Source organism: Lampetra fluviatilis, chromosome 1 (genome assembly GCF_964198595.1).
Source record: "Lampetra fluviatilis chromosome 1, kcLamFluv1.1, whole genome shotgun sequence".
NCBI lineage: Eukaryota > Metazoa > Chordata > Hyperoartia > Petromyzontiformes > Petromyzontidae > Lampetra > Lampetra fluviatilis.
The window spans coordinates 9,051,968-9,076,526 of NC_136275.1; the positions used below are offsets into that span (position 1 = coordinate 9,051,968).

At 45.5% G+C, this 24,559-nt stretch overlaps 1 protein-coding gene across 3 annotated transcripts in view; it reads right to left on the bottom strand.

Moving 5' to 3' along the window:
- LOC144931520 (sodium-driven chloride bicarbonate exchanger-like) overlaps nt 1-24,559 on the bottom strand; it is a 70,227-nt gene that overhangs the window by 8,728 nt on the left and 36,940 nt on the right. For 2 of the 3 annotated variants that reach the window (XM_078855462.1, XM_078855469.1), the window contains exons 6-24: nt 24,032-24,220; nt 21,016-21,128; nt 19,466-19,623; nt 17,495-17,582; nt 15,454-15,600; nt 13,333-13,433; nt 12,457-12,631; nt 10,154-10,287; nt 8,041-8,286; nt 7,171-7,276; nt 5,935-6,096; nt 5,008-5,121; nt 4,144-4,305; nt 3,164-3,415; nt 2,945-3,013; nt 2,473-2,646; nt 1,584-1,715; nt 465-565; nt 88-195 (exon numbers count right to left, since the gene is read on the bottom strand). In XM_078855462.1, coding sequence (XP_078711588.1) covers nt 88-195; nt 465-565; nt 1,584-1,715; nt 2,473-2,646; nt 2,945-3,013; nt 3,164-3,415; nt 4,144-4,305; nt 5,008-5,121; nt 5,935-6,096; nt 7,171-7,276; nt 8,041-8,286; nt 10,154-10,287; nt 12,457-12,631; nt 13,333-13,433; nt 15,454-15,600; nt 17,495-17,582; nt 19,466-19,623; nt 21,016-21,128; nt 24,032-24,220 — 2,731 coding nt within the window. Of the gene's footprint in view, nt 1-87; nt 196-464; nt 566-1,583; nt 1,716-2,472; nt 2,647-2,944; nt 3,014-3,163; nt 3,416-4,143; nt 4,306-5,007; nt 5,122-5,934; nt 6,097-7,170; nt 7,277-8,040; nt 8,287-10,153; nt 10,288-12,456; nt 12,632-13,332; nt 13,434-15,453; nt 15,601-17,494; nt 17,583-19,465; nt 19,624-21,015; nt 21,129-24,031; nt 24,221-24,559 lie in introns of those variants that run through there. The other variant, XM_078855479.1, reaches the window with a different exon arrangement.

A 24,559-nucleotide genomic window follows, 5' to 3' on the forward strand; every position in this document is an offset into this window, starting at 1 on the left:
CAAATAACTAACACTCAAAACCTGTCGATAACACTACCTTAAGAGGGGGAATCACATACGCTCCTATAGTGATGTATGTGGCAATACCTCTTGGTTGCAGAGCTCTCCGCCTTCTCAGTGCTCCCAGTCACCGCCCTCCACATGGACGTCTTGTCCATTTCCTGTGAGATGTTGATGATGGATGGGTCCTCGTGACTACACACACGGTGGGGTGGGGGGGGGCAATGTGGGAGTCACGGCGGAGAGGGCCGGGTCACATCTGCCGTAGTGCCACATGAATCAACGTGTTTTTATGACTTCGGACGTCTTGACGATGACGTGCAATACCATCCAGCGTTCAAATATATTATTATAACTACGATGTATTACTATAACACATACTGCTGTCTGCTTGAACACAGGCATGTTGTGTTGGTTGTGTGAACAGGGGCACACGGAGCAGAAACTGCATTGGCTGCACTCACCTGTACTTGATGCTTTTGATGGGGATGTTGAGAACGTCCCCCCCTTTCAGGGGCAGCTGGACGGTGCCCACGTCAGACACTTCAATGATTCCGTCGGGGTCCTGCAAGGGCACAACCATACACAATATAAATAACGACAAAGATCCCCCATGTAGGCTGCAACAGACTGTTTGGACAAGTGCTGTTAGCGAGCACCTATGAAGGTTGGAGCAGCACACGAGGGGGTGGGTGGCCAACACTATGCCCGGCCGCCTTTGTCTTCCTGGTGGCTATGTTTACACACCGAACCAGGTAGTAATTTGAGGCTGAGTGGACCTAGGGGAGGCCCAGGACCGATTCAGATAATGGTCAGTGGTGTTGGCCATGAACGGGAATCGAATTCTGGTTGCCAGCTACACTCCCCACTATTTATACACACACACACTCAAAACAATTTTTTTGTTAATCACAGATCAGTCACCTCTTGATTACAGTTATATTGCTATGAGCATAGTTACTGTTCCCATGACAGTCACTCATTGATTCTTCCACCCATGTTGAGGACTGTCGTCTCATCCATACTGTGTTCAACCACCACACTTGCAGGTCACAACACTTATTCTTTTGCCTCTTCCCTTGCACTGCTCAACTTTGGAATTCCTTCCCATTGTTTCTATATCCGTGCTCAATTCAAGAAACGCATTAACTTGTCAATTACACATTTAATAGTGTTGCTTGTTGCTAGCCGTTGGACCTGCGCTTAGAAATTGTGATAAAAAAAATTGCCACGCAGTGGCTCCAGACCTATAATGCAAAGTGGCCAAGAACATAGGGATATATTAATGGTAACTGTGAAAGAGGTGGACAAGCTTCTTGAATCAAGTTATGATGGCAAGGCAGATTTGGACAGGGAGTTCCTGTGTGAGGACAAAAATAGCTGGAAAATGAGCTCCGTCTGCAATGAGGGCAGCTGTGTGCAGTGTGGATGACAGCGGTCGGCCAAGCGTGGAAACCGTATCCTCGAAATAAAAGTCGAGGAAGCGGCTCCTGAGAGAGCAACAACGGCGAGCGGCGCAAAACATCTCGACCTCCCATCGTGCGGGCGTGCGGGCACGCGGGTGTCTCCCCAAAACTGCCCACCTCGTCCTTGTCATCGTCGTCATCTTCAAGGGTCTTCTTCTTACTCTCTGGCATGAGGTCGTCCAGCCAGCTCAGCTCGTGGTTGGTGAAGCACAGGTCCATCAGTTTCCGGATGAACACCAGTGCAAGCACCTGCACACAGAGTGACACACACCCCACGGCAACGTGCAGGCACACAGGGAGATGATGTTACACACCATCGCCTGCCACTATAATAATAATGACATTATATATAGTGAGTGCCTGTGGCTGAGACAAACAAAACAAGGTCCAAATATCCCATTTATCTATGCAGAAATGCTTAACAGTCTTATATTTTTTTTATACAAGGGTCATTCATCTTATACATTTTATCTCTAAGAATATTTGCTATAACAAATTAAATTAAACAAAATAAATTGATGTTTGGTGCATATTAAATGTTGGCGGGCATCAGTTTTCTGCAACGCTGAGTCTGGTTTAATCATGAGTGGTGGAAACCTGGTTTGAATTCAAGGCTCTCAGGGGTGAGGGATCTGAGACACTCTGAGGCACCCAGCCAGATAATATTTCAATGAATGCACCATAAAAAAAGATCGGCATCCAAAATGTTTTTCTTAGAGTGTGGTGCAATCAATCCTGATACTGAAAACCAACTTGCCCCACATGAGGGGTCGCACCTTCCCAGAGAATTCTTATAAAGCCATGGCCGTCCAACCCTTTTTAAGTGCAGGCCACATTGAGAATCTCCTAAACTCTCTGAGGCCCCAGAGGGTCGCGTACCGCCGGTGCTCGCAAGCCTGTCAAATCCACGCTGCGGGCTCCTTCCTGCCCACAGGCCGTCGGTGGCATCGCACCCACGTACTAACGAAGCTGGGGCGAGCGGCGGACCTAAACAGTGTTGCGGTACCATGATGGGGAAGACGATGGCGGCAGGCGATGCCTTGATGACCCAGAGCAGCACGAGGCAGGAGACCTGGATGACGGTGAACAGGTGCACCTTGCGCAGTGGCACGTGGCGCAGGTAGATGAAGTCGGGCTGGTGTTTGGCCGGCATTCCGAACAGCTTCAGCCGGTCAAACAGCTGTGGTCATAGGCAAATGCATTGGACTGGGTAAAATGTGATGTGGCATACTTCGGGCTCACAATCAGAATGGTGAGCGAGGAGAGACAAGTTTTTTTAAAATAATGTTAAGAGCATGCTGCAGTAGAATAACTTTTTTCTCTGAAGGAAGGCCATTGCCAAAAGACTTTCCATAATGTACTCTTATTCACATTTCAGTGTTATTGATGCGTGTTTATGGTCAGTTGTGAAAGCAACGATGACTTCCAAGTTATTCGTTCCCACTGGTCCACGATGTTCAGGGTTCGTCATCTCCCACCTGGATCCCACGCAGGGAGGAGGCGCCCATGTACAGGAACACACCGTAGAGCACAGGCATGGGGATGAACTGTTAAGAGAAAGGTGCACAGAAGATGCAGATTTGACAACAATGTCAATGACCTCTGTAACAAGGATAGCTAAGACCCTGTGACATCACTCGCGAAAGTGAGCCATTGGGTGCGTGTGTCACTAATTCAGTGAAGGCCACCTTTCTTACCTTGAGCACTGTGGTCATGAAGACAGAGCAGCCCATGAGCAGGAAGATCATGAGCCCCGTGAAGCGCTGCTCGCGGATGCCCAGGAACTTGGGCTGCTCGCCGGGTGCGGAGCACTCCGACTCGAGCTTGAGGCTGTTGACGTGCGAGATGGAGAGCACCGTGGCCGCCACGAACCACGGCAGCCCCATGATGGAGCACACGCCCAGCATCAGCGCCACGCACAACAGGTCCAGGTGGTAGCCGCAGCCCTTCTGTGTATGCGCACGTGTGGGGGGAGTGCACGTTTGGGTGAAAATTTAGCCGTGTGGGAGTGTGAGGGTAGAAGTGTGGCATTGTGTGTGCGAGTAGGCGAGTGTGAGCGTGTAGATGTACGTGTGTGACAGTGAGGTTGCCGAGTATGCAAATGCATGTGTGGGCGTATGTGGGCATGTGTGGGTGTGCGTATATATGAGTGAGCAGGTGTGGAGTTGTCAAAGCGCCGGTGTGTTCATGAGGTTGTTGAATGTATAATTGTGTGTGTGTGTGTGTGAAGTTTATCGTGGATTCGTATTGGTTTTTATTTTTTGGAACAAAACACAGGCACAATGAGTAGACATTAGCATGAAATGCAGAGAGCTGAGCATTACCAGTTACTTTAATGGCCTTGTCAATGCTGAAGTAAAGTTCCAAATAAATGAGGCATGTGTGGAAAGTTGTCTGCATGAAGCATATACATTATTTTTCGATGTTATCTCTGAAAAGAAAGCTCACCCTTATCTCAAAAAAGTCAAAATGTTCACTTGCTCAAATGAGCGTGAGGTGGTGCTCATCTCCATAGGCAATGTTTAGTGTGCAAAGGAAATCTCACATTCATATGTCTGGGAGACAATTCCTCCAAAGGATATGTACACTGTTGACTTTCCACAAAGTGGTACTTGTTGAACCAGCACGTGATTTGCCAGCCTATCAGCGGTGCGGTGTACGCTGGTGGAATGCACACCTTGAGCTTGTGCTCCTTGCGGTTGATGATGACGGCCGTAATCTGCTGATCCATAAAGATGAGGATGGTGCAGAGCAGGGCAGGCACCAGCGCTGCCGGGAAGGTCCACCAGGGGTTGGTTCCAATGGGGTTCACGAACCAGCCGCGGTCATCGCGTGTTGGCTGTTCATGAGGATTGCACGGGTGAGACATTGTCTCCCATAGGTTCTTCTACCAGTACCCCAATGGGCAGTGCCCTTCTAAAGAATCTTGCATTATTATACCCACATTTGTCTGTCAACCTGTAAGTGTGACTCGCCTGTTTTGATCTCGGTGTGTGAAATGTTTCTTGGCTTACCGACTGCTAAAGTGCTTTGCTCTCTTATTAACATTGAATTATGTTTGTGCAATAGTTTTCCTTTCTCGTGTGACACAGTTGCTTTTGTACCGATTTCTACTTGCTTCATTGGTGTATTTTATTTAGTTTGTCTTTTGTCATTTTGGTGACAGAAGTAACTCTTGTAAATGAGACTATCCTGGTCTCTTGAGTTTTCACTTGAACAAAATAAAATCGATCTTGAATTTCCTCCTCCATCTTACCTATTACTGTTATTTTATACAGCATCATATTACATGAAATACCAATTTATTTGGTAACTTGAACAAAATATGGCTTGTTAATGTGCTGGACCGGATTCGTTTATGGATATAAAGAGATACAAAAACTAACATGAATTTATAAAAATGTATATCATTATAAATATCCAGAAGCTGCAACCAACATTTCTGGGTCATGGTAAGAATTGAGGAAGGCATATCGAGACCTGTGAGCAACAAACACAATCCAAAAACGATGAAGTGTGGTTCAATTGTCGATCGCAGTACCTTAAATTCACTGGGGACCTGGAGTTTTGGGGACGGGATCCCCAGAGCGTAGTCAACCAGCACCATGGACAGGATGGTGAGGAACACGGCAAAGTCACTGACCGATGATCGGACCTGGCACACAGGGGCACAGAGATCCATTCACTCATTTCCCTGTACGATGTTGTACAGATGTAAATTAACTTGAAACAAGAGTGTTCGCAATGTCGAACAATTTTTTTGTGGCGAAAAATGCTTCAGAATAGAATAAGGAAGCACCAGTTATAAATGTGTTTTTATCTCAACAGATTGTGGAAATGGCAGATACCACACATGCTGCACTCAAGACGGCAGGGTTGAGTTGCCACTAATTAGTGGCAAGGTTACGAATGTGTTTGTTTTATATATGTACGCACAAGCGTACACACGCAGCTAAAGATCTTCATTTAGCCTAACATTTAGACCAATGGGCTAAATGTTAGGCTAAATGCAGATCTGTGGTATCTGCTAATGGTAACGAAACCAAATTAGCACTTAAGTGCAAGATCACAGCGCAGACCTAAGCACGAGGGATCAACATTATAGGGTAAAAAAAAAAAAATCTGTTAGTGAGAGCACACAAACAACATACTCGCACCGCACACTCAAAAAATTTACACACACAAAAACAACACGCACAGAAACAACATACACCCACACGCAAGACACACAACATACATTCTCACATACATAAAGCATCACGTGCATAAAAACAGATGCAAATACTAAAAAAAAATGAACTCGCGGCACATTCAGAAAGAGTGTACAGATGCACAAACGCACAATGGAACAGCACACAAACAAGTTCCAACCACGTAACTTTGTAATTCAGGGGATGCGACAAGGGAGATGTTTTTAAAATGTATTTTTGGCCGCCATTCAGTGCAATTTCTATAAATTGGGACGGACCTTGGTAGGGAAGTAGCGCATGGTCTTGAACTGCTTGAAGAAGGCGGAGAGGAAAACGGTGCAGAAGAAGAGGATGACGGACCAGAAGAGCACATCAGGGACGAAGGGCCCGTGGTGTCCGCACGCCGAGCCCAGAAAGTCCCCGTGCAGCTGCTGACAAGTCTGCTCTCACACGCAGAGCATACAAGTCCCATTATTTCATTTAATGATATTATTATTGCACTTTTTTTTTACCCAGGAAGGCGCAAGTCTTCAGACTCTTTTTGTCGAGAGGGTCCTGTCAAGTTTTTGCAGCAGGGGGCGATGTTGCTGTTGTAATCCATTGAGTAATTTGAATGACATTTTTCAGCAATTGGATGTTTGGCCAATACTAATTAAATGTCATGTTTTCATATATTTTTTGCTATGGGAGGAAACATGGAGAACCCGGAAGAAACCCTTGCAGAACAGAGGGATTACACACTCTACACCGATAGGCACCCGAGTCTGGAATCAAACCCTGGATGTTCTTCTTGTGAGGCACGAGTGTTTTCATTGCGCCACCCTACTCCACCAGTAACTCCCCAGTGACACCCTGCCTACCCAATAATTGGAAACGTAACACGCAACACCATGGGTTATTTATATCTACACCTGGCCAGCAGACCATGTACCATTTAAGTCCATGTATAATTCAATGAATTGTCATGGTTTGGAGTAAAGATTAAATTCATGATATGATTCTGCTTTCTCCTTCCCATTGGGCTTGTTTCAAATAACCAATCTCATAGAGAGTGAGTGAATCAGAATTAATCTCACCACCCCAACGAGTCAATTAATGAATTGTGAGCTTAATAATTACTCCCATGGATAAATTGCTACACCCCTACTGGTCAAGGCTTTTTGTTGATCACTTCCACCCCAGTTGGATACCTGGTGAAATGAGTTAACATCAGCATGGGGTACCAAATCAGCTGGACATGACACTGGCAAACAATACTCCCATTCTGTCCTGTCCCAACTTTAATTGGTTCTCGCTAACAGCACTTGTCCCAACCAGCCGTGTAGGCTACAAGTGAAACCTTAATTTTGAATGAATTATGCCAATGTTGGCTCAGCGATTTCATCTAGAATTTTAAGGTGTGCCAGCAGAGGGTGCTGTGTGTTGCATGTAAGATCAACTATCTATGGCATGATGTTACCCCTAAACGACTCCCCAATTCAAAAAAATACATACAGAAAGGTCACGGGACTCACGCTGACAGTCAGGTTTGCCCAGGGTATTGAGTCGGGCGTAACATTCAGATTCTGCCACAACAGCAGCGTCTTATTGCTGGGATCTTGAGGCTCCACGCAAGAACACCTGGATCAACACAACAAGGGGACATGGGTGAACATTAATACATTACACAGGAAGCAATTTTCACCACTAAGCTTTTATAAAGGACACTTGGGTCTACTCTTGCAGAAAATATCACAGTCAATACACGGTGGAAAATGTATCCAAGAAGGTCACACACACTTGGTGCGAAGACTCTTTTGTTAGACGAGTGCTCTATTGGGATGTCTGAGCCATTGGTAAAATAGTATTTTGCACGTGGGAGAAAACCAAAGTGCCCCGAAAAACCACACAGATATTTGGATATACTTTCCTTTGCTTCCGTCGATTGGCCATAGCTCTGAGGGTGGGTGCCTAGCGCACATGCTGTTGTCTGTGTCATCCACCAGCCCCACCTCCACAGCGCTGCATCACAGGCTTTGCACGTTCAGTTTTAAAACTGGGGACACTGGACGCAAAAAGCATCCTTAAGGAAATTGTCACGTAGCCAAGTCAATTGATGTTTCAACTCTAATCAGGGCTGCTCAGCAGCTTACACACCAGTCACTGGGCTAACTGGTCACTTACAATGCGCCAGTGTATTTTTATTGTGACAGCGTGTTAAAGCCGGGCATGTTGCAAAGCGGGGGGCGGACTTGGTCTTGATTGGATTATGCTGACGGTTCACATAATGGGGCATAGAGGTGTGTGGCAGGGTACTGGATATGCCTTCATTCGCTTGTGGTGAATTTTTACTTTCAACAATAGGAGGCAGCAGGAAGGGATGGGGGTTGGGGAGGAGGCCTTACGAGTAGTGCGCGAGCTGCTCCAGGTCCGCGTGAGAGTTGACCTCGTACGTCTCCCCCAGGTGCACGAGCTTCTCCAGCGCCTCGTAGATGAAGATGATGCAGATGAGCGAGGCAAAGGCCTCCTCGGTGAAACGTGTGATGTAGCACACGAGCGAGCTGGCGTCCGTGGCCACCAGCAACAGGCAGAGGAACGCCGTCCACAGGCCGATGGATGCACGCAGCGACAGGTACGACAGCCCGTAGTCCCTGCAGGGATGGGACGGGAGCATCAGCAGGACCATCCTGAATGACGAGCCTTGAGACTCAACGAGGCTATCCGGGGTAGACATAGAAATTATGCTAAGACATTACACAGTAAAATTATACAATGAAAGTTTCTCCTTCCAAGAATGTGCACAATACCAGGGTAAATAAAAAATTTAGTGGGTTCATTAACTTATGAGCTTTTGTTCAAGCCAGCAACAAAATATCCGCAGATAGGTCAGTACGGTTCTTTCTGTAGTGCCATCTGCTGGCCCAATCCACTGAAATCTTGTAACGTGTAATTTGGATTAATTTGGATTAGTGTTCAAAGAATTACGAACTGATGAACAATATTTCAGGAATGCACCTGGGCATAAATGTGCTGCACACATCAACGGCTGCAATGAAGCTTTGAAGCCAGCCAAGGGTGTTTGTAGGCTGTGAACTATCTCTTTGTTTTCTTGTCACAAACTGTGCTCAAGTGACAATGCACATCAAGTATGTGCAATCTTCAAAATAAGGGTGGCTCTCAGGGGACACGTGTTAATTTTCTTTGAATTAATTACACGTGCACCCCATGCTGATTTAAAAATGCAGCTGACAGTTACATTTTATAAAGGTGTTTTTTTATCAAGGTAGTGAATATTACATACAAAGATGACCGATCGATCTACGGTGAGATCTGCCCAATATGAATATCTACAAATCCTACAGCTACAAACGGACTTAACAAAATCTACATGTGTGTTAGCACCGACTCCTTTGTTTAAAAATAGATGCGTATGAGATATATGGTTTAGCATTGTTTGTAATTCATGATAATGTATTTGTCGGAGTTTTGTTTGTTTGTTATTATTATGTTATTATTGTATTTTTGGTTCTTTCTGCACCTTAACTTTTGTGCTGTGCATTTTTGTCACTGTATTTGTATCTCAGCTCTGGGATGTTACCTGCTTATGAAATTCACTGAGATCAACAGATTCCTCTTCTCCTCCACCTACAACCATCTCTCTATTCCTGACTTTCATCATCTTTACTGCATTGAAGATTTTGTTATCCCCCAGCCGAAAACCTTCCACCCTTACCTTCATCATCATCATCAATAATTAACAATCTACTGCCGGATCAAGGCTTCCCCAAAGCTGTTGCCACCTCTTGCGGTCCTGCTATGTACCATTTTTAAAAAAATATAATGACCTCACCCCTCTGTACTACCGCCACCTCCAGCCCCTTCAAACAATAGTGTGCACTCTCTCGAGACACAATTGTTTAGGGATATTATAAAGACAAATTCCATTGTAGGTTGCAAAACATTTCCGTGGAAAGTGTACATTTCACAAGAGCCTCTATTGGTACGATGACCTTCCCCTGTGGACTCTCCTGCCAGCGAAAGCTGTTATGATTTTCTATAACAGCACAAGACATCTGAACTTCATGAGCCAAATGAAACCCAATCTGCCACAACAACACCAGTAATCAGCATACCGAGACAGAATTTACCTTAACTAACAGAAAACATAAATCGAAGCTCGCCAACAGACACATCATTTTACTTTTTCAGGAGTGCCATGCTTAGATATTCTTGGTCAAGTCGTAGAATTAATTTGCATGTTATAGGAAACCAGAGTGCCAGAAGAAACCCCAATCATATGAGAAAAGCACTCTCAACAGACACGTTATCAACCTACTTGCTCTGCTGCCATCTACTAACTACTTTTGTCATCTAATTCACAAACCCCTATGCTCCACCAAGCCCTGCACTCCATAGCGCTGGGGATAACAGGCATGCATCACGGCCATCAGGGCCACCCCGGCCGGCAATGTCCACTCGTTTTAAAAGTCATCTCCTCCTCCCCCTCCCACCACTCACTTGCAGAACTTGCAGAGAATCTTCTCAAAAACGAGCACGGGTCCCGTGCTGCCCAGGATGGTGAGAGGCTGCCCCGCGAACAGCGAGAATGCAATACCCGTCATTGAGGCACCAAATAGCGACTCGATTGCACTCTGCCACACGACAGCGCAGGACAAGAACAAGACAGGGAACCAAACATGAACACAGATTCCCCGTACAGACAACATAGGCCTGTTGCGGAAAGTGTTGTAAAAGCAAGCGCCTATGAAGGCCAGCATGGCATGCAAGCGGGTGGTATGGCCAGGACTACGGTCTGCCTCCTTTGTCTCCCCCCCCCATTGCTGATGATTTCCCACTGCACCACTAGTCCTAGGGAAGGCTCAGAACCACTTCAGATAACACTTGCCACTGATGATGTTAGCCGTGGCCGTCAATCGAACCAGGCCACTGGGTCCGTAGTGCAATGCGCTACGTATGGTGCGAAAGAAGTTCCAGATACGTACACACATACAGTGTGCTAACCATTATGCCACCACTCACCACAATACTTGAATACGCATACATGCAAGTTTACACAAAGATCCCCCATATAGCCTTGAAAGGCTGCTGGGGCAATTGCCGTTAGCGAGCACCTATGAAGGCTGGCACGACACGAGGGGGTGAGTGGCCAGCATCACGCACGATCGCCTTTGTCTCCCCAGTGACGATGTTTTTACACACCGCATCAGGTACTTATTTGAGGCCGAGTTCACATAGGGGAGGCACAAGAACGGTTCAGATAATCGTCACTGGTATTGGCCATGAGTGGAAATCGAACTCTGGTCGTCTGAATTTCGATTTAAAGCTTTCGTGACTGCATAGATTCATATTATTGGTTCTTTCGGTAAAGTCACGTAGAAGGGAAATATTAAAATAATAAAAATAAAACATAATAAAATAATTGTCGGGGAGACAGCGTCTGACGCTGTCTCCCCGACAATTATTTTATTATGGTCTTCACCTGAGGATGGCTGCTTGCGTTGTGGCCGAAACGTCGTGAGGATTGTATTTTATGTTTTATTTTTATTATTTTATTATTTCCCTTCTACGTGACTTTACCGAAAGAACCAAGAATCTGGTCGTCTGGTTCGTAGCATAATGCGCTAACCGCTACACTCCCGCTCCCCACACATATACACACACATACATGAGCACACAGAGACCAAGATTTACCATGAAGCCTTATAGGCTGTTGGGGCACCTATTTATGATGTGTATTCTTGTCCACACTGGAAATCCTCACCGAGTCTCAGGACTCGTGTAATACCAATTTAGTAATTTGCAGGTATTTTTTATGCATTTAGATATTTCGCTAATACCAGTTAAATTGCATTAGGTTTTTTTAGCTATGGGAAGAAATCGGAGAACCCGGAGGAAACCCACGTAGACATTTGGAGAACATAAAAACTCCGCACAGAACGGCGCCCGAGTTGGGAATTGAACTCAGGGCCTGCATGCAATAAGGCAAAAGTGTGGCCGCTGCATTTCTCTGCCACATGAAGGCTGCTATTGCACGCGATATTTGGTGTCATCTTAATGATTGAGGTAGCGTGGTAACACTGCGTCAACACGATCCAAGACACATACAAGCTCACGCGAACACACGTTCACGTATGCACACACACACACATCGGTGTACACACTCGCATACAAGGATATATTACATACATCTGCACAAAGTGTTCGCCGCTGTTGTGAAATTTAAAGTGGTGGATGAAAGCAATACGTGCGGTCACAGGATGACGTCAGGCACGTTTCACTACACTTCCAGCTCTGGCACATATGCCTGCAGGTCTGACATTCCACATGTGGCAACATTCTTGTTTTAAAATGAGTTTACGGCCGTGAATGTACCCCTGTTGCTTAAAAGTTCGAAAGAATATACACAGGCATGTTTAAACGTCTACGTATTTCTTTCCATAAACTTTCAAGAGAAGTGCACACATGTGTACGTGCATGTGTTTGTCATCGTGAATTGCACGTCTCTCGATTGTGTATGAGCAAGCATGCATTTGTTATTGTGAGTGGTGGCAGATCTGCCAGTACTCTCAGTCATACGAGTCCATTCCATAACCACCTGCCAGCGAGCCTTCGACACTTCACGTGGCCTCAAAATGCACCTCGCTTGGCACAAGCACCGTGGTGACATCACCGCCACTTAGTGGCAAATGGGGGTTGTTATTGTTCTTGGTGGTACATCATTCGTGTATTAGTGAGTGAGCGTGCATGCGTGTATGTGCGTGTGTGTCATCGTGAGTCGCGCATCTCTCGTTCGCACTAACTATTCTATTCTCAGTGGCCTCCCCGAGGAGTCCGCCGAAGGTGATGACGGGAGACATGCAGGCGCAGTACAGGAAGAGGAAGGAGGCCACACACTGCAGGCTGAGGGCATCGCGGTAATCGCTCCAGTACCAGGGCAGCTTCCGCTTGATGTCAGCGACGAGTCCTCCAAACAACCTGGCAAGCAAGGAAGGAGGTGAGGAGGTGTCAGAAACACAAGAGATCCCAAAGAGAGTTTGAGCTGCGAACTCAACGGGAACTAGTATTGCAGGCTCAAACGAGCATTGGGTGGCACTGATCTATTTTAGGAGCCTTGAGCAGGTGGTGGAAATTTTAAATTCCTAGGACAGGGACTGTCTGTCCACAGATTCCTGTTGTTGACTTCCTACCTGAAACCCAATTTGAATTTGTGACCTGCCGATTATGAGTTGAGCACTTTACCAATAGCTTTCCGGATGAAGTAAAACCAATATGAAATTAGAGAACCTACATGCTTGTACATTAGTGTAAACATATTTCATATTTACCTGTCCATCTGTGTGCATGTCCGTGCCCACTTTAATGCAAGCTTATGTTTCTACTTAAATTACCAATTTGAGGAACCACCACGGTAGTGCTACAGATCTTCCCCGAGGGCGATGTCTGTAGAGGAGAGTGTCCACGACAACAGAGGTAATGACCTGAATCTAGGGGAGATATCTGCGGAGCGCGCACTTGGGAGAGTGGATGATGAGGGTGCGGGAGGTCCAGACCAAAATCTAGCTGGAATCTCTATGTAGTGAGGGAGATTGATTACAGGGATAGACGTGATGACGGTAATCTAGGTGTGATCTCTAAGTGGTGAGCGAGCACTAAGACGAGAAGAAGGAGGAAGAGACCTGCCAGTTCGCTGCAGCTCTGGTCCCATGCCATGACCCTCATGCTCTGGCTCGGCCCCAGGCGCTCCGCCGTTTGGCACATTCGGCATTTTCCGCTTCTCCTGTGGCACCACCGAGAGCCAGTGGTTAACAATATGTCATGCTATTTTTAACTGGAAAGAGATACAAATATACAATCCATGCAAATGCTGTTGTCACGCTACGGCAATCTGGTTACAAAATAATTATAACTCACCTTTTGCCCGTCCAAGGACGGGTGTATTGCAGTAAATCTGAAACTTGCAAGCGAAAAGCAGACCACGACGTGGTATTCATTGCATCAATGCGTGTGCAATTTGTAAGGGCGCGGTGACACAGACCTCTTTCGGTACGTGACTTTACCGAAAGAACCAAAGAATATGGATTCCTGCAGTCACGAAAGCTTCAAATCAAATCCCTTGTTCATCATGACATCCTTTTTACTTTGATGTCTCAATAGCGTTACGGAGATCGCGTGACGTGAGGGTTCTGCCTTTGTAGTGATGGTTGTAAGTTGACGCCGAGGAGGGGGGAGGAGGCGCCTCGGCCCCCCATGTGGAGCGACGTCAGCCGCTAATTATTATGAATGGGGGGGGGTGTCCATTTGGAGGACGTCACCTTATGATTATTAAAGAGGGGGCTGTTCGATGTGGAGTGACGTCACCTGCTCATGATTATTAATGAGGGGGGAGGGTGCTTCATGTGGAGTGACGTCACCAGCTAATGGTTATTGGGGAGGGGTGTGGCATGTGGAGTGACGTCACCCGCTCATGATTAATGAGGGGGGAGGGTGCTTCATGTGGAATGACGTCACCAGCTAATGGTTATTGGGGAGGGGTGTGGCATGTGGAGTGACGTCACCCACTCATGATTATTAACGAGGGGAGGGGTGCGGCATGTGGAGTGCACGACCTTCTTGTGTGTTAGTGTAAATTTCCACGTGAGAATAAATATGAATGAATGGGGGGGGGGGGCTCTTTTGCAGTGACGTCACGTACGGATGTAGCACTGTGCTGCGTAGATTTATTTTTTACTGTCACGTTCTGTAAAGAAACGTTATATTTGAAGAGACTTTGCGTAATAAATAATTTAATTCAGATCGACCTTCCTTTGCGAAATCCACCCACTCATGAATATTAATGAGGGGGGGTGGGCCTCATGTGGAGTGACATTAAGCACGGGACGGACAGACATTTCTGGGTGATTATAGTAGGTAATGTGTATCAGACAAAGTATATAAGTTACTGATAGAAAGGTAGTCGATACAGATACTTGGACAATAAACAACCAAATAGTGACTATTTTCTGCTGGCTTTACAAATAAAATCAGCAAAAAAATTATTTTATCCAAATAGTGATGTTGGTTTATACACCAATTCTCACAACGAGGATAAACATCGACATTGAGTATATATACATCTTTTGATTTAAAGCTTTCGTAACTGCAGGGATTCATATTCTTGGTTCTTCTACGTGACTTTACCGAAAGAACCAAGAATATATATACATCTCTAGGGTCACTATAAGACATTGGCGTTAACGCCTAAGGCAGATGCCACTTCACAGTTTGCCACTGAGAGCATCTCTGGTGGAAAGTCCTGAACGCCTGCCTCCATTGTCCTAACAGAACTATGCTGTGTTCATCAAATATGAAGGCAGGACTAATAGGATGAACTCACCAAGAGCCAGTCCAGGACTCCACAAGGATTCAACAAACCCATCTGCTCATGGACATTAAAAACAACCAGCTCCAGCCAGGAAAATAATTTAACAAGTGAGCAGCAGCTTTTCTCTAAAGGACTCGGGAAAAAAACTCTATTGGCAACAGCTGGCGCTGCTAATTTTTTCTTTAATAAATTTCATTTAATTAAAAATAAAAACAGAGGGGATGAGATTAGAAACTATAGGAAACAGTACCAGAGGAGGGGAAGAAACAGCAACGCACCAAATATCAGGTGCACAGCCAAGTAATAAAACAATATTACCTCAAGCAGTGGGGATCTGAAATATCTGGGTAAAGTTCCTTCTCCAGCTTGATTGCCGTATGGGGCCCATACCAACTGTGGTGTGGTGTGAGTATGGTGGGGGGGGGGGGGCATTTACCTGGGAGGGAACGCTCTTGGGGGGCTCGATGCGGATGGAGGGATCCCACTCGCCGGGAGGAAGCACCGTCACCTGGTCCAGGAACTCGTCGATCCCCGCCAGGAGGTCATTGCGGTCCTTCGCTTTGTAGGCGACGTCGTGGAAAATCTGGCAAGGCCAAGCAGCAAAGCGCACGTGTGTGTGCAGTGTAAGTGAAGTAATGTAATGCATTATGAGTGATTGGTCACTGTAATCGGATGACCGTTCAGCTGGCATCGTAAGCATGTACGGTCACTTTGTTTTAATTTTGTAATTATATTGCATTTCTTGGCGTGTATTGGTGGATTCCCCTCTAGGATTACCTTGGCCTTAAAAAAATGGAAAATAATTAAAGAAACATGTAAACTTGGGAAATTATTACATGGAATTGGTGTTGCGCCATTATTTCTCGGGTGAAATGAATTAGTTTTAATAATGAAAAAAGTAATCATGAAGACAATCAAGACTATGTTACATTGGAATTAACCAATGCAGGATTACGTTACATTCTTTTAAAGCTTGCGGTAATCAACCATCAAAGACTGATCACTTTTCAAAAGCTTCCCTCCCCACCACTGACCTGACCCTGACTGATGAGGTCATGGGAAGATGTGATCACTACCATTGTGTGAATTCCAACAAAACAAATATATAATGGCATGGCGGGCACAGGTCTATAATCAAGCACTTTAAGAGCAAAGTTGGTGGATTACGCAGATATCACCATCATGTATCTAGTACTTACAACCTGCTTAGACAGAAAAGTGTATATTAGATGATAGTGCAGCAAGTAGGCTGCTGATCTATTCAAATAGAGACTTGAGTGTTTTACATTTTTTACGATTTTTTTTTTCCTCTGGGAACTAACCTCCTGAGGCCAAATGGCAAATTTTATTAAACAGATATTGGTCTGCAACGATAGAAGGACAGTTCTAAAAATATATTTAGATACAATTGAGGGTGTCTTGGATAAAAAGGGAATTGCTATTATTAAGATTTTAAAGTACGTAATTGCGGAGAGATCCAGAAGTGTGTAACACACAGGGTGGCCCAAGAGTTAGCTTCTTGAGATAGACACAAAGTATTATTATGTTTTATTCTTTCAGAGGTAAACCCTATGGGCAATAAATGCTCATTTCGATGCAGACCTGGTTACACCATAGAAACCTGGTTACCGCAACAACAAAAACGTGAACAAAATAATCCAAAACAACTGTACGTGGTCAAGTTCCGAATGGCAAGGTCATGCATCAACATTTTCTCAGTAAACTAACTTTTTAGCCACCCCATAGAGACTTTAAACCATAATAGTTCACTATGGCTGTAAAACATAGATACAATAATACGCAACATCAATCAGATGGCAAATGGGAATCGTGATGATGGATAGAAAGAAAGCAAGTAGTTAATCAGAACATGTTGACAACTTATTGCTGTTTACTTTGGGTGTATTAATCACAGGAAACATGCAATATCTGCTTCACAGTGGCGCAATGTTCAAATTGACAAAATGATCTGCAAACTACTAAATTGGAAATACACATAGCAATCGTCTCTTACTGGCAGACTAATGCCCATTGGCAGGCCAGGTGATGTATCACTGAGCACCAACGGGACAACTTCCAATGGGGGTCAAACGTTTTAGATGAGATGTGATATAAAGCACTCTGAAACACCCTAAGGTATTGGGCACTATATAAAAAATTATCATTATCATATTCTTTCGGTCTTTCGGTAAAGTCACGTAAATAGGTTCAAAGAAAATAACAAAAAAAACTACGACGTTTCAATCACAACACAAGCGGTCGCAAGGAGTTAGCCTCTGAAGGCAAAATATTTATAAAGGTTTGGGGATGGGTTTGGCCCAAGTGTATCGGTGGCAACCAGGGTAATGGGCAGTCAAGAATTAAACCATTATCTCATTATTACTCCCGCAATTTCATGGCAAGAAAACTTGTTACCACTGTAATGCCTGTAATCCCTAAAGATGACGATGGTACTGTTGATGAAGGTTGAGGCTGACCTCATCGGCCATTAGAGTTGCAATGGACCGGCCGATCTCGTGGTACTGCTGGGCCTTGCCTGGTGGCCCCAGCAGAAAGAACAGAAACCTGTAGGATTGTAAGGAATAATTAATGGTGACGGTGGCGAGGGATTTTATTTTGTTGAAATTATAGGAAAATAAAGAGTCTAAATTCATACAAAACATGGGGTGGAGCTCTTTCCACATTAAATAGTAAATGTTCAAGATCATCATCAGCCATGAACTGCTGGTTGAAGGCATCCCCAAGCTGTTGCAATTTTTCACTATCCTGCAATGCACAAATGCACCAGGCAACTGCGAAACAAGTTGATTTTACAGCTCCATAAATGTACGTAATAATAGGTTTTTTACCCTTTTATCTGGCTCTAAAGGAAGCTGTCTCTGGTGTGGACCAATCAATTTCAAGGAAAATGCATACATTTTCAGTGCTGTTTTTTGTTTGCATTTCAGCCATGAACTGCTGGTTGAAGGAATCCCCAAGCTGTTGCGATTTTTCACTATCCTGCAATGCACAAAGGCACCAGGCAACTGCGAAACAAATTGCTTTTACAGCTCCATAAATGTACATAATAATAGGTGTTTAACCCTTTTATCTCGCTCTAAAGGAAGCTGTCTCTGGTGTGGACCAATCAATTTCAAGGACAATGCATACATTTTCAGTGCTGTTTTTTGTTTGCATTTTGACCACAGGTATTGTGGTTAATGCAAACATGATCCCTTGTAAAAAGGTGTCAGTTTTGTGCCAGATAAAAGGGTAAAAAACCTATTATTATAATTTTCTACTGGCAAAGGAGGTCTCATGATGTAAATGTACGTAATATTTGAAAAGTGTGCTGTTCCCCCATATAGATGTTAACATTTGTAGTTGTATCATAAATGGCTTTTCTTGCATAAACATTTTTTTTTAAGCACCAGAGGCCATTATTTCTCTAAACATGATTCGACAACTAAATCACACAGGACAACAGTAGAGCTTTCCACAGGGCTGAGAAACACAAATAGAGCGGTGGGCCCGGCTATAAAAAGGTGTTGTGGTTGAAAGCACGTGATTCACATGACTACAGCCACTGTAAAAAAACGGTTCCTTGAATCTCTAAGCCAACTCAAGTGCAAGGAGAGAGCAGTTATCATCATAGCCGTTCTATTCTTAACGTACAGCCTCAGCACGGGATGGGGTGAGCATGTCTCGCAAAGAATACACAGGGTGGGTGTGTACAGTGTGTCCTCCAAATAACATGAGTGAATGTACCGTCCCACATATATACCGGAGTTTTTTGGTGACGCCAGGATTAAATATTGTAAACGAACTGAAAAATCACTCCCAAAACCCAAAAAATGTACAGACTTGTAAACTGCGTCTCCACACTTCGGAGATTGTTACACACCAGCAAGTCCAAGTTAAGTGTGATAATATAATATTCTTTACATTTAGACTATGAGATCTCTTTTACCAGTGGCAAAATATAATGGTAGGTTTTTACCCTTTTAACTGGTACAAAACTGACACCTAAATGTTTACCCCGAACTCTCAATACTCTGATATTGCACTGTTTTTGAGTTGTACGCCTTCTGGTGTCATCTGGCCCTACACCAATGGGGACTAGGCTCTAAAGAAAGCCGTCTCGGGTGTGGGCCAATCAACTTCAAGGACAGTGCATATTATTATCCTTATCAGAGTTGCTACTTTTTGTTTGCTTTATTGACTACTTGTGTTGTGGTCATTGCAAACATGATGCCTTGAATAAAGGTGTCAGTTTTGTACCAGTTAAAAGGGTAAAAACCTACCATTCTTTACATTTTTATATTATTCATGTTATTTAGTATCTGAACATTTCCCAACATGGAGAAAAACGTTGGACATTGTGCCCAACGACAGCTTTTCGTACTGTACAGCACAACCGCGGAAACCTACGCAGTCGTGTACACTGCAGATTCTGCTTCCTGCCGTACCGGGTTGGGATGGGAACCTCAGTTATCCCTGTCAGCAGCACAGCCGGGGAGAGGCGCACGAAGGCGATGAGTGGCCTCTCCAGGAAGTCCACCTCCCCCACCAGCACGTTGGAGGCCTCCGCCCCCGGGGGGATCTTGCGCATGAAGTTCAGGTCCACCTGGATCACGCGCAGTGAGTCAGTTGTATTTACAGCGATCGATTCGCAGCCGGACAATTGGGAGTTCTAATCCTAGTCGGAGATTTACTCTGTTCCGCCATCATCTTCCTTTGTGGTTGTCCTATGGAGAGATGTCCCCACAGTATTAATGTCGAATTTCTAGCACTGGCTTCAGGGCTGTCAACAGAGGTAACATTGTGCCATTGCTTATAGGGGGACACCGACATCTGAATTAGGTTTTAGACGATTGCCTCTTAAAAGCTAGCCCGAGTAAAAACACATTACACACCACACTCAAACAAGCACTAAAGTTGTAACTACCTCTGAAAGAAATTCAATAAGCAGACTGAATTTCTTTTCGCCACATTAAAGACTCATTTGCCACTTTCCAGGAGTGAAATTTTTCGGAACAAAAAGCCACTTGTCCGAAACATATGCCATTATGCCACAATGCATATGTTCCTCCAAACAAGTAGACGTTTGTTTCGTGCAAACACCACCGTTTCAAAACAAGTGGAAGCACTAGGAGACAAGAATAACGAGAGAAGTGGGGTAGGGCACTGCGTGAAGGACAGGTAATGGGCGCTTGGTGGAAACGACAGGAGCATGGGCGGCCTCTGCACCGCACAGAGCGAGAGGCGGCTGAGCCCCGCAGGAACGACTTACTGCGGGGCATGGCCTTCCCTCGTCCGGCATCACACAGCCACAACGCCAACCGGCGCCGGCTTGCTGATAATGTCCCAGATAAAATGACACCCACAACAACAGCAGCAGCAACAGAAAGACACGCAAGTAGAAGAGAAAATAAACGTTATGATTTTAGTGATAATGATGATAAGCAAATGATGGAAGGAAAGTAATATGTATGACGGGCCTAAAACAGCTCAGCTCCTAAGGTGTTTGTGAACATAAGTACAGATTTTATCAGACAATAAATGTTTTTAAGCTTTGTTCTGAATGGTGACAGTTGCTACAGACACTTGTCAGCTGGATATATTTGGTAAAGGACTATTAATGAAGGAAGGTTTTAGTCCATGCTTTACACCACTGCCAATACAGCCGCGTAAGTCGTATTATTGTTAATCACGAGACAAACATTCATTTATAGACACAACATGGGAAAAGTGCTGGAGTGAAAAATAAGCAGGTATTCTCATGTTGAAGTTATAAAAAAAAAAACATGGATCATTAGCAATAACTGAAAAAAACATTGGAAACATCTGACCCATTATTTGAAACCGGAAGAATGCGTGCAACACCGTATCCCTAAATCGCAATTTAATCCACCACAAGCACCGATCCCATCCTTCCACAGCTGCCAATCAAATCACTCTGGCATCCACAAGGGTTGACCCCGCAAGGGTTGACCCCAGGGCCCTCCACTGTACTGACCTTGCTGAAGTCCATGTTGCTGTTATCACGGCTGACCCCCTGGCGGCAGTCACCCTGCTGTCTGCCCTCCACGTCCGTTTGTCCGGGGACGGTCGGAGGAGACAGGAGGTGGCCTGCGGGCAGTGCCATCAAAACGGACGTTTCAGTCACGGGAGACAAACGTGCGATCACCCACCTCTCATGATCCGTGTGGCGATTCCATTTCAGAATTGATTATTTTTGTTTAGCTTTTGTTTATCTTCTCATTCGTGTTTTTTTCCAGTTTCATTGGTATCAGTTTGTTCTTGTTGTTAACTGAAATGTTAATCTAGCATGGAAACTGTGTACAATTTGCATAGAAAATCGATTCTCATGTGTCCAGTAATCACAACCCTGAATTGTGGCATTTCATTGCATTGCCCCTCTGCAGTTCAGTCAAGGTTTGGAGATTTAGCAAAGATTCTAAAGGCATGCTACCACATTTAAGGTGACACACATGCACACTCAGGTGAAGCTGTCGCTATGAATAATTCCTTCGACAAAATCTTCATACTAAATCGATGCATGTTGGCCACTCTCCCCGACCTTCCTACATGGCTTGGCATTTTAAGTTACAAGGCAAACACTGTTCCCATGTTGCCGTGAAACCTTAACCAAATGCCACTCTTTGATCAAGCTTCCCACCCGCCGTATCCCTTTACAGGAGCTCCAGCCCTATCAGATACACCCACCAGGCATATTGTAAGATAATCCACCGTGACTCAGCAGTACACACCAAATTGTTGCAACTGCAGGGTCCTTTGTATTGGTGGCCCCAAATCGTGCACTTCATGGTGTTTGTTTTTCAGCTGCTGCCTCAAAGTTTAAAAGGTATGTGTTCAGAAAATTATATTTTAAAGGTTAACATGTGAGATGCAACCTGCCTCTGAATTCATAGCATCTCACTCTGCATGGCTACAGAAGTTGAGTTTTTGTACACAGTCTTACATGATCTGTTTTGATCATATGAGTGTATTTAATTTATAAATACAACAACATCATCACAAGACACCCACATCAAATTACCAACAATATTAGTATGTTGTTAGGTTCAAAACAAAATAGCTAACCAAGCCAGGATAATTGCACACCAATCACTGAATGTGTTAGTACCTTGAATCACGGCAATTTACTAAATATGAGCACCGCATCACCATGCTCCCACCACCATGCTTCCCCTACCCATCTCCTGATTTGTAGAATCGTCTTCTGGAGGGTGGATAACGACATCTGGAATGTGGTCCACCGGAGAAGGCAATGGAGACTTCCAGTCACCGCTGTCGTAAGTCTCGCAAGTACTGCCATACCGATCGGGAGGTGGCAAATGGCCATGCTGCTCAGAGGATCCTTCACCACCATCGCCTCTGTCAGCTTCCAATGGGATCTTATCAAATGTGAAAACCAGGGGGGCAACGTCAGCGTGGCTGGGCAAGAAGCCGCCCTCTTTGTGGCCCCTATCAGTGAGAGTCTTGGCGGTCCAGTCGGGCGAAAGTAACGGGGACTGTGGACTGTGGCTGATGGGCGATGCCGGCGGCGTGCCACCACGCGATGGGCTCGGGCTGCCTGGCGCCGAGCTCGGGCTGCTCGGTGTCGAGCCGTGATGCTTCAGAGAGCCAAGGATCAAGGAGAGGCGAGACGCAGTAAGCGACGAGTGTCTAAAGGCTAAGAGGCCCGCTTCGTCTAATGCACAGAGAACAGCGACAGAGGGGGGAACGGGCGAAAAGAAAAGAAGGGGGCAGACGACGAAGTTTAATGAGCAACCGAAATACGAGCTGACAAGCAAGGGAACTTGGGAAGGACAGACATGAAAGATGGTAAAGCACTGACACAAATTCGCAAGTCAAATACAATGAAAGTATCGAAAATATAAATGCTACAAAGTATAAAAAAAATGTAAACTAAAGGAAATGTTACACTAGAAAGGGTTTCCTTACATATGTAGGGGAGTAACTGGGCTGTGGGGTGTTCTGGGATCCCCCGAGGCCCTTCCCGGGGGGAGGGGGCTGTGGGGTATCCTGGGATTCCCCGGGGCCCCTCCCAATGGGTGGGGGCTGCGGGGTGTCCTAGGATCCCCCGGGACCCCGCCCCTCGGTTGGGAGGTGGATAAAAGGCGGACCTTTCTACAGGCTCGGGACCAGTTGAAGACAGAAGCCGAAGACCAGCTAGATAGGACCCTGAGACCCCTAGCCCCGCTGTCCTTATCAGGGCCGGGACTCTGTGTGGCTCAGTGGTGAGGCCCTGGGAACCCCTGGCCCGACGTCCTTGTCAGGGCCGGGTCCAGTGGGTCAGTGGTCGGAACTTGCACCCTGGCTAGGGCGAGTTAGAATAGCCTCCCCCTAGGCACCCATAGCCGGAGGACCCTGAGAGTAGTCCTGTGTTAGGGCACGTTAGCCCGGAGGCAGTACCTCCCCAGACAGTGGTGTAGGAGGACCGTAACCCTGAGTGTTCTGGGGCTGTACTGCCGAGCGAGGTGATTTAATAAATAGTGTTGCCTCCAAGAACCGTCTCCGACGTCTCCCGAATCCACAACACTACACATAAACAATACAATTGTAGAGCCAAAATAGTCTACTCCAGAGACTTTAAATGAAAGGCAGAAAAGTCTCAGTTTTCCAAACTCCATTTCCACAGTACTCTTTAGGATCTGATTAATGATCATATGCAACCAAAGTGAACTTCACATGCTATTCTACCAGAGAGTACAGCACATCAGACTGCTGACCTATCATTACACAATTCTGAGCACTATCTTATCATATGTGTAGGGTTTTCTGGCCACCATGGTTTCTTCCCACAGTGCTGTCTTGACAAAGAGCTTTAAAATGGTAATTAAACCTTCCTAGATAAAGTACATTTTCACAAATGGGAAATTTGGCACACATAGTACCCTGCACCAGAGATGACGGGCAAGGTAGTGACTTTTGAATCGCATGCGGCGGCCCAACGTCCCCTTTGAATCCCAGCCCAAGCGGAAAAAGCAAACGGCAGAAAGTCTCACCATTCTTGTCTTGAACGTGAACATCCGAGTACTTCTTGCCCATGTCGGCCAGCGACCTCACGATCGGGATCTTGTTGCTGAGCTTGCTGTCATTCTGGTGCCGGTGTTTCCTGAGCAGCGCGTCGCGCATTCGGTCGCGTACGTTCTCGTCCAGCAGGCCCGACGACACCTGGTTGTCCAGGACCATGTCTGCGGGGCGGCGGATGGGACGCAGTCATGAGGCAGTGTCAGCCAAGTTTCTGATATGACACTGAACTATTATTTGCGAGTGGATTAGCCGGGCTGCACATTAACCGCGCGTGTGAAAAAATACAAATATTTTTAGGTGCACTCTGGTTTCGTTATCACTTGCCGAGGGTTAGCGACTAGGTGTTGATGTGGCTGCAAACATCTCGGGAAGCAAATCGAATACTTTAAGAAACAAAAACACGACAAATGGTGTCTCCACCCCCCTTCTACATTGTTAACCAATGCATGTGTTTAGCCTAATTTACAGTTGGATTGCATTTTCCATGTTGTTGTTTCACC